General features: G+C 37.4%; 1 protein-coding gene across 6 annotated transcripts; it reads right to left on the bottom strand.

Annotated features, from left to right (window-relative positions):
* Nucleotides 1-1,575: 1,575 nt before the first annotated feature.
* NOL8 (nucleolar protein 8) lies at nucleotides 1,576-17,096 on the bottom strand. Of its 6 annotated transcripts, none has more exons than XM_040593515.1 (17): nucleotides 16,994-17,096; nucleotides 16,373-16,556; nucleotides 16,143-16,205; nucleotides 15,084-15,162; nucleotides 14,633-14,780; nucleotides 13,627-13,695; nucleotides 11,375-13,309; nucleotides 10,998-11,087; nucleotides 9,607-9,726; nucleotides 9,219-9,303; nucleotides 8,203-8,347; nucleotides 6,595-6,678; nucleotides 5,592-5,866; nucleotides 3,639-3,765; nucleotides 3,132-3,202; nucleotides 2,061-2,143; nucleotides 1,576-1,768 (listed from the first exon to the last, which is right to left on the bottom strand). In XM_040593515.1, the coding sequence occupies exons 2-17, from the start codon at nucleotides 16,509-16,511 to the stop codon at nucleotides 1,715-1,717; spliced, it is 3,567 nt and encodes a 1,188-aa protein (XP_040449449.1). In that variant the 5' UTR covers nucleotides 16,512-16,556; nucleotides 16,994-17,096; the 3' UTR covers nucleotides 1,576-1,714. The 6 variants fall into 6 exon arrangements, with proteins under 6 accessions (XP_040449449.1, XP_040449450.1, XP_040449447.1 ...); XM_040593516.1 differs by having other exon boundaries at nucleotides 17,025-17,043; XM_040593513.1 differs by having other exon boundaries at nucleotides 16,954-16,995.

Below are 17,096 nucleotides of genomic sequence, written 5' to 3'. Positions count from 1 at the left end.
ACAGCTGCACTCTTGCACATACACCAAAGGGAGGGTTGACTGCAACACAATCACTTTATGCTATAAATATCTGTCGTACCACCACACAAACCCCTACACAGCCTGCATAGAGCCCACTGAGCTCTCCTGTATGGCAGTGGGCTGCATGATCGTGATCCACCCCTTGAGCAGTGATGCCTCTCAAGGTTACTTCTCGAGGTGAAGAGACCCCTGACCCAGCATCTGATCTCTGTAACGAGGTAAGCGACATTTCACATTAGGCCTAGAAGCATATTGTATGCAAGCAATATTTATAGATCCAGCTATAGCATAATTATGAGAAGCGTCAGAAGTAGAAGAGTATGTAACTGCTGCCTAAATCATGATCTAAATTGACATTTAAACCACTGTCTAACAACTGTTCAGCACTTGCGGGTGATGTGGCAGTTGGAGGCTGTCTTAGGTATAGTGACCATGAAATGATGGAGCTCCTTTCCTTCCTCATTGTCTCTTTGCTGCCAGAAAAGCCCATCGGGTCTCCCACATTCCCCAGCCTTCCTTGGAGAGGACAGCTGCTCCCTGCTTGAATCAATCAACTTCCATGCCACGAAGGCACTTTGTGCACACACTGTCAGACAACCTGTAGTTTGCCTGAAGCACAGAGGGTTGTTCAAGTCTGGACAGCCACCCCACGGGATTTCCTTCGTGCTTTGGTCACCATCATTCTTTGACTCAGCCTTCCAGCTCTCCGCCAGCTTCCCCAGAGCCCTTCAGCAGTCGCCCTGCAACCAGATCTTTTCTCCTTCTTGCACTAGAAAGGTGCTTGGTGGTCTCCAACAGGAGGGAAATCCTTTTGGATAGCTGACATTTCGTAGGCCCCTTGCTACCCTCCCGCAGAGCAACGCATCATCTGTGTGCTCCAAAGGGCATCTGGCAGGACTCAAGCCCTCAGTAACAGGTACTGCTCTGACTCTCCTGAACTCTGTGGAGTAAATTCCTTAGCAAGTGTTTGCAATCTCTGTTGAAACATTAAAATCCCTATTCTTGACACAGCTGGCCCGTGAGCCCTGGCCCTACAAAAGGAATCACAGACCTTCCAACCAGCAGACATTCTACAGCATATAGGCCCAATGGAATAAGATTAAGACTATATATGTAAAAATATCATCCATTCAGCGAGCATATCAGCAACATTTGTCCTCAATATTTATTGATGTATATCACTCAATGAAAAGGTATAAAAATCAGCTCTGTGAAGAAACAGAAATCTTCCCGCTTCATAAGTCTTCTCTGTTATATATGTATTTTCACAAACTTTTGGTAAACTTTTACTGTGGAAATAGTGTAGTTGAAATATTTGTAAAGGCATCTCAAACAGGATCTCCGTTATATTCAGCAGAACACAGGTTCACATAGTCTTACAGATGCAGTGCTAACTGCTCTTTGTCAACCCCATTCAGCACCGGGGCCCGAGAACACAGCAAAACAACCCTGTGTTGGTTTTGTGACAATCATGTGTGAACGATTGTATTCTTCAAAAATCTTCCAAAACCCCAAACCTTGGTACAAATATTGAAATGGCACAATAAACATATACCTATTTAGAAACAAAGTTTAACAGTCTTTTCCATTATTTGGTATTAGATCTTTGAAAGACTAGAATTTTGGAAGTAACATTTTTCTGCAACTTCTTCAAAGAAGAAATGTGAAATGTTTCTGACCATTAAGAGAAGATTTATTTTTTTGCTTTCACTTTCCTTCTTGCATCCTTATGCTTCTTCCGGCATTCCTGAAAATATTAAAATTTTAAGATAATGTTTTAAGAAGTTTCTATATATTTGTCTCAAACACTTTTTGACATGCAGTAAATCAACAAGTCCTGTACAATACAGAGATTCAGTAATGATATGATATTACACATCTCTACTAAATATTCATAGTACCCTGGCAATTACAGTTTCAAACCCTTCTGAAGGTCCTGAATTAATTTTTAATGCAAATTATGTAAATAAGCTGCCACGTTCCCTCCCCATGCTAAATTTCAGCCGCAATTACCAAGTGACAGATGTTAAAACACTCACCTCAAGCAATAATCTACGTCTATCTTCCCAACCATCTTTTTCTTCGCTGAGGTCTGCTGATCTACAAAATAACTTTGGCCCCTCTGCAGAAGACAAATTAATATAGTTAAACCCTTCTGAATATAGTGTTAGTAAATCTCATGAGCAACACAGCAATAAAGTCAGAAGGCCTACTCTTGGTATTTCTTACCTGCTCCTAAAATATGGTTGGCTCAAACACGTGTTACGTATTACATCCTTGCATACTAAGAATGGAATGCAGCAGCAGTTTTCTGTAATATGCTGAGATATAACTTGCAGTGAAACAGCACTTGTTTCATTAAAGGCTCAGCACCATTATGCCACATCTCCCAAGAAAATCTATGCCTGTTAAGAACTCAGAGCTCAATTTTAAACAGGCACTGTAAATCAATTAACACAGTAATTAACACAGTAACTTTTACACATACATTTAATTATAGATATCTAACATGTCTCAGGAAACAAACATTATTTAAGGCTGTCCTGATACTTTATTGTATAAGTATCAAAATAAATTGTTTTGGTGGCCTGCGGGTTGGTTGGGTTTTTTTGGTGAGTTTGTTTGTTTGTTTGTTTATAACTGTGAAATTAGTTACATTCACAACAAAACAACTCACGTTATTTAGGATTAAGAACCATGTGGGCATGTGGCTGATGAGAATATTCAGTATTCTTAACGATAACACCAGAAACACAGAAAAAGTTAATGATCATATATAGGCTTGAAAGGATCTAAAATGTCTAGATAACTTGTAAAGGGATTTTTTTGTTTTTGTAAGGCCTTAAAGACCAGCCACTTATTAGACAGTTAGCTGAAAACAGGAAAGCGAGGCAGCTATTCAGCATTTATTTTACAGGACTTTCTTATGGGACGCGCTACCACAATTTATACCACAAGTAATGATAGAAATTTGCAATTTTATTTTTTCTTAAAACTCTCATCTGTATTTTAACTACAAAACATTGATAACTAGACAGTATTTTTTCCTCATTGAATTTCAGTAGGAGTTAAAAAAAAAAAAAAAAAAGGGTGAATAAGTTCTGTTATACCTCTTAGTCGTTCATCATCTTTGGAGAAAAAGAAAAATCTAGCACTTCCTGTCTGTGGTAAAGAGAAAAACCTAGACAAACACAAAGGAATTCAGCATCATAAAAGTTACCGTCAAATTCCATTAACACAACTTAAAGCTGCAATGCTTCAGAGAAATAGTATGCATTGAAGAACATTACTCCATAATAACCAAATATAGCCTTCTATAAAAAATACATTTTATAAGAAAACTTAATACATATTTGACTTTTGGCCAAACCCACTACCCAGTTTTCTCATCCACTGAATTAGAAACTCAGCTTTTACATTCAATTTCAAACCAAGTGTGGTATTGAAATTTTTGACTGTTTCATTCTGTGCAGCAAGGAATGGTTTCCTAGGACTTCCACTGTTCAGAGATGTGGAATGAAGATGTTAAGTTTCCCATGACCTGAGTGCTACTATTAGTATTCTCATAGCATCAAACTACGACAGCCAAGTAGACAAGAAATACAAATGTAACTTGCGTTTCTTTGTTCCTTTCACTTTCGGATGTCTCTGGTTCATCATCGCCCTCAGAACTGCTGTCTTGGAAACGTGGGTCTTCTTGCCATGTGACTTTTACAGGTTTTATTGTTTCAACTATGTAGGGCTCTGCAAAAATATCACAATTTAAATAAAATCAAGATTATTCCCCTACTTGCCAGTAAAAATTTCTATTTCAAATTGAAATACTTAAATTGAAAAAGACAGATTTAAGGACAGAAACCATCCCTCCCAGGTTTTCTATCACCCGCTGGGCAGGTATGAATTTAGTTTGCTTTCTCATATGTCATAAATTCACCCTCAAAATTCACAACTAGTATCACCACAGCATAGGGGAAAAGTGCGGGAGTCCTTCTGAAGCTTGTTGTTACGGCCCAGGGCTCTATCAAGTCACTCCAACCTAACAATCATCATCAATTGAATTGGGAGTAATTGTACCTATTCGTATTTTTAGTTTGAAGAAGTTGGAATAAAAGCTTTCTTTCGTTATGAACTACCTTAGTAAGTTTGTTTGCAAAGAAACTCATAATGCCTTAGCTTATTCCATCGGTGTGTTCAAGCTATGCTATTTTCACGTATGTATTCCTCCCTGTAGCATACACAGCCAGTTGCCAGAAACCCACTTGAGCCCTTACTACTTCCTCTCGGCAAAAGGACTGAGGTTACAAATCTATGGTACCCTTTTCTTTCAATGTACAAGCACAGTACTTACCTGGATGACCAGAACAGAGAAGACAGCTCCTGTACTACCTCTCTCTGGTAATATAACACAGTTTCCAAACCCCACAGTAACTTGACTATGAAACACATTATGCAACAGAAAGATCAGAAAATTCTACTTTGGAAAAAGTCAGCATTTGCAAGTTTAAATTGTCCACATCTATAGTTTGTGCTCAGAACGCCCCCTGCAAGACTATCCACATGTTCTCCCCTTGTGCTTTCCATATAACACACTCAATCTTAAGACAGGTTAAATAAAAGCAAAACCAATTACAATCATCTAAGCAACTGAGGAATGTGCAATGGAGAGAGACTTACCTTTGTGTCAACACAGTAGCTAGCACAGTGGCCCTGTTACCACCAAATAGGATTCTTATGCAACAGAAATCAGTAATTATTTTTAACAGCAAAGGTAAGACACAGTGCTCAAGCATGGTTCTCAATGCTAAGAACTTTGTGAACTCTGAACTACATCTCTGCTCAGATGTTTTCCACTTTGTTCTAGAGATCTTTCATATTCTGAAATCCATATTACGGCATTCAGATGACACTGAATAATTTCCGAAGTTAGTAGAAATGTGGGGGTTTGTTGGTTTATTTTTGTTTTTTGTTTTGATTTCCATTAACTTCACACAGTTTCTTTCCTACATTAGTACTTATTAAGTGACTTGATTTCAGATTTTTTAATCTTGATTTCACAACATTTTATCTTCAGTTAGGACACACCAATAATCACATGCCATTCAATTTCAATTTTCTAAAGGTACAATAAAATTAAGTACATAACAAAAGATTCTTGGATTTTGGGGCCAACTAAGATTTTCTTTTGCTCATACTACTACCTTAATTAACACATTTTATTTAAAATCTTGTTGGTTTATATGAAACCTGATTTGACTTGTGTATCATCTTTTTTCCTGTTAATTTGAGACATTTAGCGGATGACAAGTTTTTCCATCACTGTTCAGAAAAAAAAAGAACAAAACCAAAACAAGTAATAGTTCCTGCTCAAAACATCCCTTTCAAGATTCCTGTGACTAAACCACAACAATCTTGGCAAGTATAAGAGAAGATCGTAATGGTTTTGCATAATTAGTGACTTTTGCTTCTAAAAATTCCCTGGATTCTGAATTTCTATACACTGTATTATTCTACAGTGCCTGACATAAAGAAGCTACTCATTAGAAACTGTACTATATATGTTCTGCTGTTACCTTCTTTTACGCCTGACTCCTCCATGTCTCCAAAGAAGGAAAACGTGAAACCACTAGACTGCTGAGCTACGTCACTCTCAACATTAGATCCCAAATGGTCAAGTGGGGTAGAATCCTCTGCATCATTTTTGTCCCAGGGTATATCTTCATTTTTTTCTGATTTGCTCTTTGAAGATCCAAACAACTCTTTTAAATCCACAGCAATATCGTAATACATTTCTTGAGACACTTCAGGCAGTTTCTCACTCTCTTCCCTCTTCTTACTTTTAGCTTTACTGAAATGACATGATAGCAACATAGCACATATTTTTCAAAAAAAGGTTCCCCAAGAGGCAAACTTGCTATTAACATCTTCCTAAACTTATCCAAGCACATTAATGAATAGTCAATTTGTAAGGTTTGGGGGTTTTGGGTGGCTCCCCCCACCCAGGATACAGATATTTCCTATTGCCAGAAACAAGTTTATAGGGCACCATGACTATCCCTTTTGGTTCAGACTTCTGACCCATCTCAAAAACCTCCTGCAATTTACCCACCCTTTGAGGGATAAGCAGCAGGAAAACACCTGAGGTTTGACTCTAAAGGCAGGAACAAATTTACTTTATAATTAACAACATCATGACTTTTCACTTACTATGTGACAGCATATAAATTAAGATATTTAAGTCCAGTTTCTTTTCTGGCAAAAGAAATGTTAAGAGGTTTTTTTTTCCTTACAGATTTGCAAATCTTAAAGTTTATGATTTGAAGCAAAGGGATAGCCTGAAGGCAAGAACGGAAGACAGAAAATGGCATGCAGAGAATAGACTGACTAGAAAGGAAAGTTGATGTTACATGGTGTTTTTAGTGGTCACAATTCTGATTGTATCTTGATCTTAGCAATAACAGACAGAACTGAATTAAAAACAGAGCAGTCTGCATAGTTTTAAACTCAGTCTTCTGCTATAGCCACTTCTCCATGGGAAGAAACATCACAATTATAGCTACTAAGCTGTAATATTACCTCTCTTTTTCTGTGGCACTTGGTTTTCTTTCAAAAACTGCATGGTCCTCTCTTGTGGGATCATAGCGGAGGGCATTAATATCTCTATAAAAATAGAAAGGAAAAGAAAAACCATGAGACATTCCAAATGCTCAACTGAAAGCTACCCTAAACAGCCAGATTTAAATTCACACTGTCTTTACGAAAAAACCTCCAAACCAATCCAAAACCTAACTGGCATTTTAAAAGCGCCTGGTAATCAGTTCTGGGTCAGGAAAAATAATGAACAGAAGTGGCTTTAATCAAATTATAACATTACATACAAAACACAGAACTCCAGTTGTGTGTGTTATACAGAAATTTATACCTGCAACTGTTTACCTTTCGAAGAGCTATATCGATACAGCTATCCATATTGATACACACATCTCTAACTATTTCTTCTAGTCCCAAACACTGCATAAATTCAAATAGTCCAATCGAAAAAAAACCCCACCACCACCACCTCTGGAAAAAAACACTAACCAAACAAAACCCCATTATGCCCATCCTTCAAAATGTAAACATTTTGGGGGACTTTCAGCTAAAGCAATCTTAAATTTTGACTGATCCCAATACTAGCGTAGCAAAGCCCATGCTGCCTTACAGCAATGCAAGAAGGTAATCTCTTATTTCCCTTCCTCTCCCTAAATTAATACTTATGGCATACATTAACTGCTTTTCTTACATACTATATCGTTAACTGGGTGTTAAAAGAAAACTCTCCTAAGATGACCTCTGGGGTTGCACAGATTATTTCCCCCTCTGCTTATTATTTATAAATACATGAAAATGTGTACAGAAGTTATCGAATTAAATATGCTTGTGCAGCAGTCACAACAGTATTTGGCAGCCAGCAGTCAATTGATGCAACTCAAATAGTGACTGTCAGTAAAAATTTACTAATTGCACACTATTGCATTACCCTTAACACTACCAACTTCCACCAATTCGGTCCACAGACCAACTTCTGTTGAAGTGCACAGTTAAACATTACCATGCTTCCAAGAGTACACTTCCAAACCTTTCTCATGATCCTCCAAAGCATGCCCAACAGCAACATGTAACAAATTCCTAATCTAATGAAGAAATTTCTTAAAAGCAGACATACAGATAAATGAAAAAAAAAATCCTCCACTGAAAAAGTTTGATGCTAATCACCTGTAGGCCCGCAAAAACAATAACCTTAACTGCTATGTAAGTCAGTCTAACTTACTGACTTACTGCCCAACACACATGTTCTTTGTTTAGCCACCTTAAGTTTGTCTCCACAGAGAACAGAAATACCTCTCATGTATGAAAGAACTTATTACAAGATTAATTTTCATAACCAACAATCTAATCGTTCAAAATCTACTAGAAGAAACTCAAGCTGGCATCTGATATTTTTTACTCTAACACTATGATAATCACTAGTATTATCTATTGGGACACTCATGTTGGGAAACTGCATTAAAGACTGACTTCAAATGCACACAACAGAAGGAAATACTTTTCTCAGTCAGCTACGCAGACATTTTAGTTGTGAAACATTGGCAAAAATTAAGCCTTCCTAAAACTCCTCCTTTACTGTTAATGGATGACTCATACTTGAATTTCTTAGCACTTGTGGCTGTTTTAGTTGGCTTAGGGTGTTCCAGGTTGATGTTCAAGAGGCTTCCCAGTATTTGCAGATTTTTCCTTTTCTCTGCAGCAAGCTCTTCTTCCTCCACTGTCTTCAAGACATTTGTCTCTGCTAAAAGAAAAAATACATTTTTTTTTCCTCTGCTATGACCTGAGTAAGCCTGTAATATTTGATATATAACATTACTATAGTAAAGGAGTTCACACATATCAACACATCACTTCCTTTATTTTAAAGCTACTTAGAAGCTTTCTCCCTTGCACTGTAGAAAATCTTTGGATTAGAAATGTCACAGGCACCTTCGTCATGTGAAAATTCTATCAGTTATTTAACCTGTTCCCTGCTTCTATCACATGACTGTGCAACTACTCTGCCACTGATAGATGCTGTACAGAAGATCACATTAGCACAACAAAGGAAGTGGCAGAACTAGGCAAAAATCTAAGGTTCAGAAACAAATAGTGAATTTTGAAAACTTGGTTAACAATTTCAGTTTGGGGGGGGAAAGAAATATTTTAGAATTTTTGCCTTTTTCAGCTTTTCTGCCTTCTGCTATTTAAAAAAAAAAAATTAAAAAGTCTTTCCTTCTAAGGCTGCCAAATCAGCTGTGGACTGCAGGATGACTACAGAACAGTTTAAATGAATGTAGTGGTCAAAAAGTGTATTTTAATAAGTCACCACTTATCCTGTGAACAACATGGATACAGACATTCTGATATCATCCTGTATTAAAAAATATTTTCAAATATCAATTTATCAACCAAGTACATCTCATTCAGCTATTTCATATACTTTTGCAATATACATTTAAGGAAACACAGCTACAGATATATACTATGTAAAGCCACAACACAGTTGGGTTATTTTCTTTAAGGAATCGCCAAAGAAGCTAAAGTAGTCCTTAAGTTGCTTTAAGCATACAAAATTAAGGCTTCATGATATAGCTCTGTTATCATTAACCAGGAAACATGAGCAAGTTTACCTTCTTCTTCACTCTCACTTTCAAGGAATCGAGCATCCATGCGAAATCTTTCATCTGTGCCAAATCGTGACTGCAATTTCAAGAGCTAAACAAAAGGAAATAAATCCTATTAAGTACTGGAGGAGAAAATCAACATTCAGTAACTTTATTTTACTATAATTATGGCAACATACTAATAACTAAGGATGACAACATCGAAGAAACTCCTCCCACTATACAACACACATTATTTCCTCCATGGCTACTGTTTCTTCTATGTAAGAGTATTCTGTTACAAGTTTGTCAAAATCATATTCAGCAAGTATGTAAACCTCCATACTATGTTATTCTGAAGTGGCATTATGGAGACTTTGAAGAAAACTGAATTATAGTAATGGGTTCTACTCACTTTTTCACCAGCTTTGCCTTCAAACTGGGGCTTAATTTTGAATCTCTCATCATCTGTATCATCTTGCTCATCCTCGCTGCTTTCAAACAGTCTGCCTGAAGTTTTAGGAGCAGGTTCATCCTTCATTAAACAAAAAGAAAATATAGAAAGGCAGCCATTTACATAAATTTGAGAAAATAAATCAGCATCAATTTTGTTCATGTGCTTTTTGGCTTATTTGAAAAAGTGTATTGCTAGAACAACCAGCTCACTTATTGAATCATGCACTTCAAATCTTGTATACACATCTTGTGCAATTGTTTCACTCTTATGAGTACTAAATTTTAGCACAGGCAAAATATCCATTTGAAGGGTAACTCAAGTTCTACAATATGCGATAGGTATAAAAATCCAACTTTCTGATTATGTCAATGAAGATAAATTTGAAAGTATCAACATCTAATTATAACCTTTCTGAATAAGCCTCACATATGGTATAAACTAGGACACAGTTTAAGTCTGTTGATAAACATAAATGATTACAAAAGGTAAGCACTCCATAGTTTCAAAACAATTTCCATAGCACTAGAAGTTCTAAAGAAAAGGAAAAATACAGGGCAAGGATTTCAAATACAATTATAACCCTAAGATATATATATGTTAAAAAAGTGCTAAACACAAGGAAAACTGAGAAAAGGTTTTAATTAAATAGTGAAAATGGTTGTAATATTAGTATGTTTATGAAGAAAAAGCCCAACAAAAGCAAACCCAATGATTTAAAGCTTTGGCAGAGATGTGACTAAAACCACGATGATACAGAAAGTTCTATTCCAGAAAAAAAGTACTTAATTGGGCTGAAAGTATGGTGGTAAAATCCTGAGGAGTCTCCTAAACAAGGTCTCAGTTAGGTGAGGCGTAAAGAGGAAGTCACACTTCTCCGGACCCTAACATCACTTTAAAAACGAGACACTACAGTAATACAGATTCTTTGTCCACAGGGTTGAAAGAGCAGAGTCCTTCTATACCACTCAAGCCACATCTCCTCCCTTTCCATTGACTAAAAGCAGCAAAATTTCAAAACTGATTATGCATAAGCCCTATAATGTAACATTCTTTTTCTTCTAATCGAAGTTAGAATATCTTTTCTACAGGTCTCAATCTCCTTACAAATTCTCTAAGACCTCCAGCTGTATCAGATGCGTGGTTAAGTTCTTGGAAACCTGTTCCATATTAGCAAAAAAAGAATCATTTATTCATTCAATTCAAACTTTACCAACTTTTTTCTGTCACTCCACTATGAAAAATAGTCTTCAGAATAAAAGGCATAATCATATTCATATGGAATTACCTTATAGAATACTGGACTTTTTCTTAATAACACTTACTTCTTCATGCATATTTCCCAAACTCACCTCTTTCTTCAACATCTCATCTGCTTCAGGTTCACTTTCCACATCTGAATTGAATACGATGTGTTTATGCTTGCCTGCTGGCTGGCTATCCTATATAAGAGTGAAACCGTCAAGTCAAACACATGATATACTTGCTATAGTCACAAGTAAGTATCTAAACAACGTTTCCAGGACATGAAAGGAAGACTCTACTGTTCCTCTTTCAAGTCCAGAGACATTCCAGGAATTAGATATCCACCATTTTACATACACTCAAAAGAAAACTGGCAATGTAATCAGAAATTCCAGGATCTGATTTTAAAATATCTTATACCACACCTATTCATTTCCCTTCTTTTACTGCATACTATTCAGATAGAAGTTGCATGTGTAATTACCAGATTTGAAAGAGCTCCCTGAATGAGTTTCTTCTGTAAATCTCGTACTTTCTGCCTCTCATCTAGAGCTGCCAGCCTCCTCTGGTTATCCTGCAACCTTTTCTTTTTTATACTAGGTTCCTTGGAAGCGGTACCATGAAGACAAAGCTCCTTATTTTCCAGAAGGCTCGTCATTCCATTCTCACATTTATTAGCTTCACATTGCAGATTTGGATTGCTTACATCCATCTTCAAGTTTTTTGAACAGAGTTTTGGGCTTTTCAATTGTTGTTTAGCATGTTTCTGTGACACTGCAGCATTACTATCCATGTCACTGCTCTCATCTTCACTCTGAGCAGCAGTAGCAGCAGCAGAATCTTCATACTCTGAATTTTGGTCATCTTGTAAAGAACTCACATCTTTCTTCTTTCCTGGTAAATGTGGCCTGGAAACAGGCTGATCGCCCTCATCTGCTAAGGAGGTGGCACCTGACTGTTCACAATGCCTATTTTGCCTCTTTTTACTGCCGACCTCAAGCAAATACAACGGATGATTCTTAGACTGTCTTTTAGATGACTCCTCCCCACAATAAGAAATACGAGCTTCAAGACTTAAACTTTCTACAGACCTCTTCTTTAAACCAATACTGTCCTCAGTTAACTCTTTTTCACAAAGGGACCCCATTCCTCTGAAGGGCTGGTATTTCAAACATGAATTATTTTGTCCCTTGGAACTTTCTTCATCAGCATCCTTCTCCCCTGCTAAAATTGCAGCAACTACATCTTCAGGACAGATACTTTTTTTTTTAACTGCAGGGCAAGATTTAGGAACTTTTGGTTTATTTACAATGTCACCTTTAGGATTTTCTTCAACACTGCATTGACTAGAACCCTGTGTACTATCCAATTCTTCTGCGGGTGTCCCAGTGTTTTCAGTAGCTAATGCTTTTAAGTCATCTAATGTAAGATCTAAGCGGTAACAGTTTTGCATCATGGATTCATAATCAGAACTGCTTTCAGACTCCCCTCTCTCTGGCTCCGAATAAGAGCTTTCACTATCACTTGTCTTTGTTGTAGTGTTAGCTGCTGTACTCTGCAAGGCAGCAATTTTACATTTTTTCCTTTTCCCTTTTCTTTCAACATATTCTTTTAAACTGTGCATTTTCAGAGAGAAATCATTTAGCAAATCATGTCTTTCATTCACTAATGTTTCTTTACTTTCCACCTTCCCCTGTTTAGAATCTTCTAAAATTGCAGTTTTCCTTCTACTTAGATCTGGAGTTTTACTTTCAGCAATAATTTCATCTGTATCTGCTGAATCATAACCATTATCGCATTCCATACTCTCTCTCTTTTTGTAACTTCCTTTGACAGCTTTCTTCATGCTATCTGGATTGCTTAAGAACCAATGACTGTTGTGTTTTAATTCAAAATTATCCCCAACAATTTCCAAGTGGTCACTTGCAGTACCAACATTTCCAGCTTTCTGTATTTCCACCTCTTTCTTTACCATTGCTCTCATTTCCTCTTCAGAATCAATGTCACTATTAGAAACATGCCTATTTTTTTGAGCTGAAACTCCAGAAACATTGCTTTTATTTGCTAATAAACCTCTCCCTGATATTTTACTATAAAGACTCCTTGATGGAAACAATTCAGACTTCTCATTGGGTTTGGATTTTGATCTTTGATCTAGTTGTGGTGAACCTGTGTTTTTTGAATGTAACTGGCACCCAGAAGAGAGAACTACTGCTCCATTCAGATCCTCACTGCCCAGTTGCCTCATTTTTTTAGGTGGCTTCTTAGTTACAGGGAACTCTCCTTGCCGCTTCTTGTTTATGCTGTCATCTCTCTCTTCCAAGTGCCAAGTAAGCTCAGAAATAGGAACTACATGTGTCAAGTCCGGCTCCAGCTTTCTAAGGTTATGGCAATATTTTGATGGGTCATATTTCACAATGTTAGTCTGAGTTAAGGAATTAAAACAAGGTGATTCTTTCAGCAAACAGACTTCCAGTCTTCATGAACAGGCTAAATTCCACATGAAAGGACAACAAAGAGTCCTTTTTAATGTTGTGACCATGAGCCTTTAAGCAACTGACTCGCAGTCTACAAAGTTTATTTAAATCACACAAACTTACTGCAAGATTTACTTAAGGGTATTCAGTAAATCAAGTATGACATAGTAGCTAATATTAAGACTTAAAGAAATGTTTCCCCATACAACTGAATAAAGAAGGGAATTGTGCCCTTGCCCAACCAATAGAAAAAGGATATTTTATTTTTTTGTTGACTCCTAAGGTGCAGGATAGGCAAGACTCTGCCGAATTTACCAACAACCCATTTCTAAAAGAAAAGAAAAGAAAAATAATCAGCACTAAATAAAAAGGAATGGGAGTAACTTGGGAATAAAACAAGATGTATATTCTTGGATAACAGAAATACTAATAAAGAACCATTTGTGACTAATTCTTTTGGTTTACTCTCTTAAGTGAGGTGTATTCATACTGTGCAACTTAGCCAGCTTCCTTCTGAAAAAAAAAGAACAAGGCAAAATCAACCACCCAAAACCGCCAAATTTCTACAACCTGCAAACAGAGTGACAATAAAAACCGAATTTCTTTACAAGTACTATCCTTCATGTAATGTTTCTGGTTTATAAATTAACAGTGATAACTATACAGACAAGATTGCTATTATTTTGCCGTTTTCCCCTTTCCCACTAAAAAATTAAAAATGCCCCATAACCCTCCAAAAACATTCTGTGCTTAGTAAATTATTTTGAAAACTTTGTAGTAAATCTAATTTTTATTGCCTAAATTTGCATGTTCAGTGATTTTATTCCAAGTCTTACTTTTGTAAGCATGTGTAGACCCTGATCCTGAACATGCTGAAGCACAGAGATTAGTTCCTGACAACCCAGCAACCAAACCCACATATACTCTATAAAAGTAAGACACACGTTGTCTTTACATGCTTTTAAGGGTGACACAAAGATATTGCCAACACAAATGAGTAACAAAGCATTTACTAATTTAACACAACAAGAGTGGACAATATGATCAAGATAATTTCCAGTCCTTACAAAGAATGACAGGAGCATTCTATGTGTCTACACATAAGGTATTTCTTCAGACTACTTTTGACAAGTTGGACCGTAACACTTAGTGGAAGTTTCTTTACATGAAGTGTAGAGATTTGACATAAATTTAGAAGTAATAAGCTTGTGCCCAGTTCCAGTTTTTCTTCCGTTTTAATTCTCTATACGTCTACCCCACCATACCTTATGCTCTGGCACCTCTGTACCTGGTACTGCTTTCATGTGAAAGTCTACAACTCCAGCCTTTTTCAGTGATTCTAACAGACACGCTTTATCATTTCTCTGTGGTTTTTCTTTCTGCTGATTTGCTTCCTCCCTCTCCATGGCGAGCCTGCACCAAAAAGTACATCATATATGAAAAAACATCTGCCTGCATACTACCTTACAGCTGGCAGTGCCCCTCTCCCACAGAACAGTAACATTTCACTACTTACGGAACTCACATAGCCGCTACTTTTAAGGGAACAATGATGCAAAATATGTTGCAATATCTAATACGCATCAACAGTTCACCAATGCCAATAAAAACCAGAAAGGATAAAAGCATAGCAGATGAAAGCTCAGGCATAATATTGAAAAAGGGTAACTTTATCAACAACATACTTTTTTGTTGTTGTTTTAAATCGACTTTTACCTGTGTAAAAAGCTCTCTTTGGCTAACTCAATTTGCAGCATCCCCCCTTTCCACTTGGTTTTATTTAAAATTGACATGCCTGTAAAACAAGAAGATGGGAAATTACTATTTCCTACATTCAAAAAACATACCTTAGACTTAACTATGCCTCCTTCTATGATAGCTTGAAGTTTATCTAGCATGACCTTATACCTCATTACTCACTTGATTCAAGTTTGTATATGAAAGATGTAATATCCAAATCTTAAACAAGGTGGTCTACCTCCAAAATTAACATTCTGACTTCAAAAGGCTTGCTCAAGTCTCTATGGTTCAGTTCAAATACAAACCTGAAAATTCAGATACGTGTACCCTGAAGTTTCTATGCTATCAGACAGGCTCATAACATCTCACGTACTTCAAAAAACATAGCTAAGGAGTACTAAAAACCAGAGGGGAAAAAAAATGTTGTACTTGGATCTTTAGGAAATTAAATATCAAGGGCTGGGTTGGCTTTTAGACACTCTCAAACAGCTTTCCTATTCCTAATGGCAGCATTCCCTAAAATAAAAGGGCATATTACCAATCCCTCTCTTCAGGTGCAAGTATCATCCCCTGCCATTTTGCTGCTACATATTACACAGGTGGTTCTATAACTCTGCAAGTAGTTTTGTAATTCAACTATTTTGGGATTTACAGAACTGCTTTAACAGAAGAATGCTTTATGTAAACTCTCCTTGCTAGGTTTCCTCTCACATCAAGTCACTTCTAATGTCTTATGGACCTGATGAAAGCATCTGAAGGGCATTTCCTCTGTTTTCAAAAAAGGGTTTGAACAAACTTGTAAATCACTTATTTCCGTCATGAGGAGTCTTTTTAATCCACTTACATTAACTCACTGAAAACCCCAGTAAAACAACTTCCATAAAACTGCACCTTAAGGAAAATGGAATGAATACAACAACCAAATGAAACAGGATCTACCTTGACCACATCCTGATTTGGCAACACTACATGCGTTATCAGTAATGTAGCTTGGCTCAAACCCATAAATTACTAAGAAAAAAAAAATGTACTTACATTTTTTAAGATCTGCATCAGAAATGCTGACACTGATGTAAGCGAAAGTTTTCATAGGGTTCCCTGATCAACAATAAACGTTCAGTTAATTTCTATGGAATTTCAGTGTTTCCTTTAAAACTGAAAATTAAGCTGTTTCCTGAAAATAAAGCATCTCTGAAGCAAAAACTCCATTTCACACTACAAACTGAAACACAATTCGCTTTTAAAGAATGATGCAAAACTGTTACCTTGATCATCTTTTCTAGTAATAATCTCTGCATCCAGAACACGCCCAAACTTGCCAAACCTTTCTTGCAGTTCAGCCTTGGAAACCGTATGGCTCAGCCCTCCAACATATAAACGTTTTGAAATTTGTTTCTTCTCCATGTTGAGAAGTCAAGCTGCCACACCTGTAAGGCACGCTGTGTCTCTCTGCAAAAAGACAGTAACAATTCACTAACACATTGTAGAGATTAATACAATTGTAATACCAAATTATGGAAGAAACTATTCCGTCAGAAGTCCTCCATAAAAACCTCACGAGAAGAGTGTTCCTTCGCTTTGCACTAGGTAGCACGCGCTGCTTCAGTCCGGTGTCAGTGAACACTGCACCGCTATCAGTAACCAGGCTCTAGGTGCTGGGCCTTTTTTTAAAACCCTGACGCAAATGCGACAACAAGCGTAAAAGCTCTTAGCAAAATAACCCTTTTGAGGGCTTTCTAAGCGGGGAGCAAGGCCGCGAGCGAAGCGGGGAGGGAGGGATGAGCCGGACCGGCCGACAAGCCCCCGGGAATCGCTCCCCTGCGAGGCCGCTGCCCCTCTCCCTCACCGCCGCCATGTGCGAGCCCCCGCAGCGCAACTCAACTCACCTTCCCCCCCGCATCCCTTCCCGGCGCTCACCCGGAAAAGAGGGTTCCGCCTTCTGGGGCCGCAGGATTCTGATGGCCGCCTTCTCTCTTTCGGGGCCGTGTT

This window comes from Falco naumanni, chromosome 4 (genome assembly GCF_017639655.2).
Source record: "Falco naumanni isolate bFalNau1 chromosome 4, bFalNau1.pat, whole genome shotgun sequence".
NCBI lineage: Eukaryota > Metazoa > Chordata > Aves > Falconiformes > Falconidae > Falco > Falco naumanni.
Note: the sequence above shows the minus strand (reverse complement) of the source record. Positions and strands in the feature narration are given on the sequence as shown.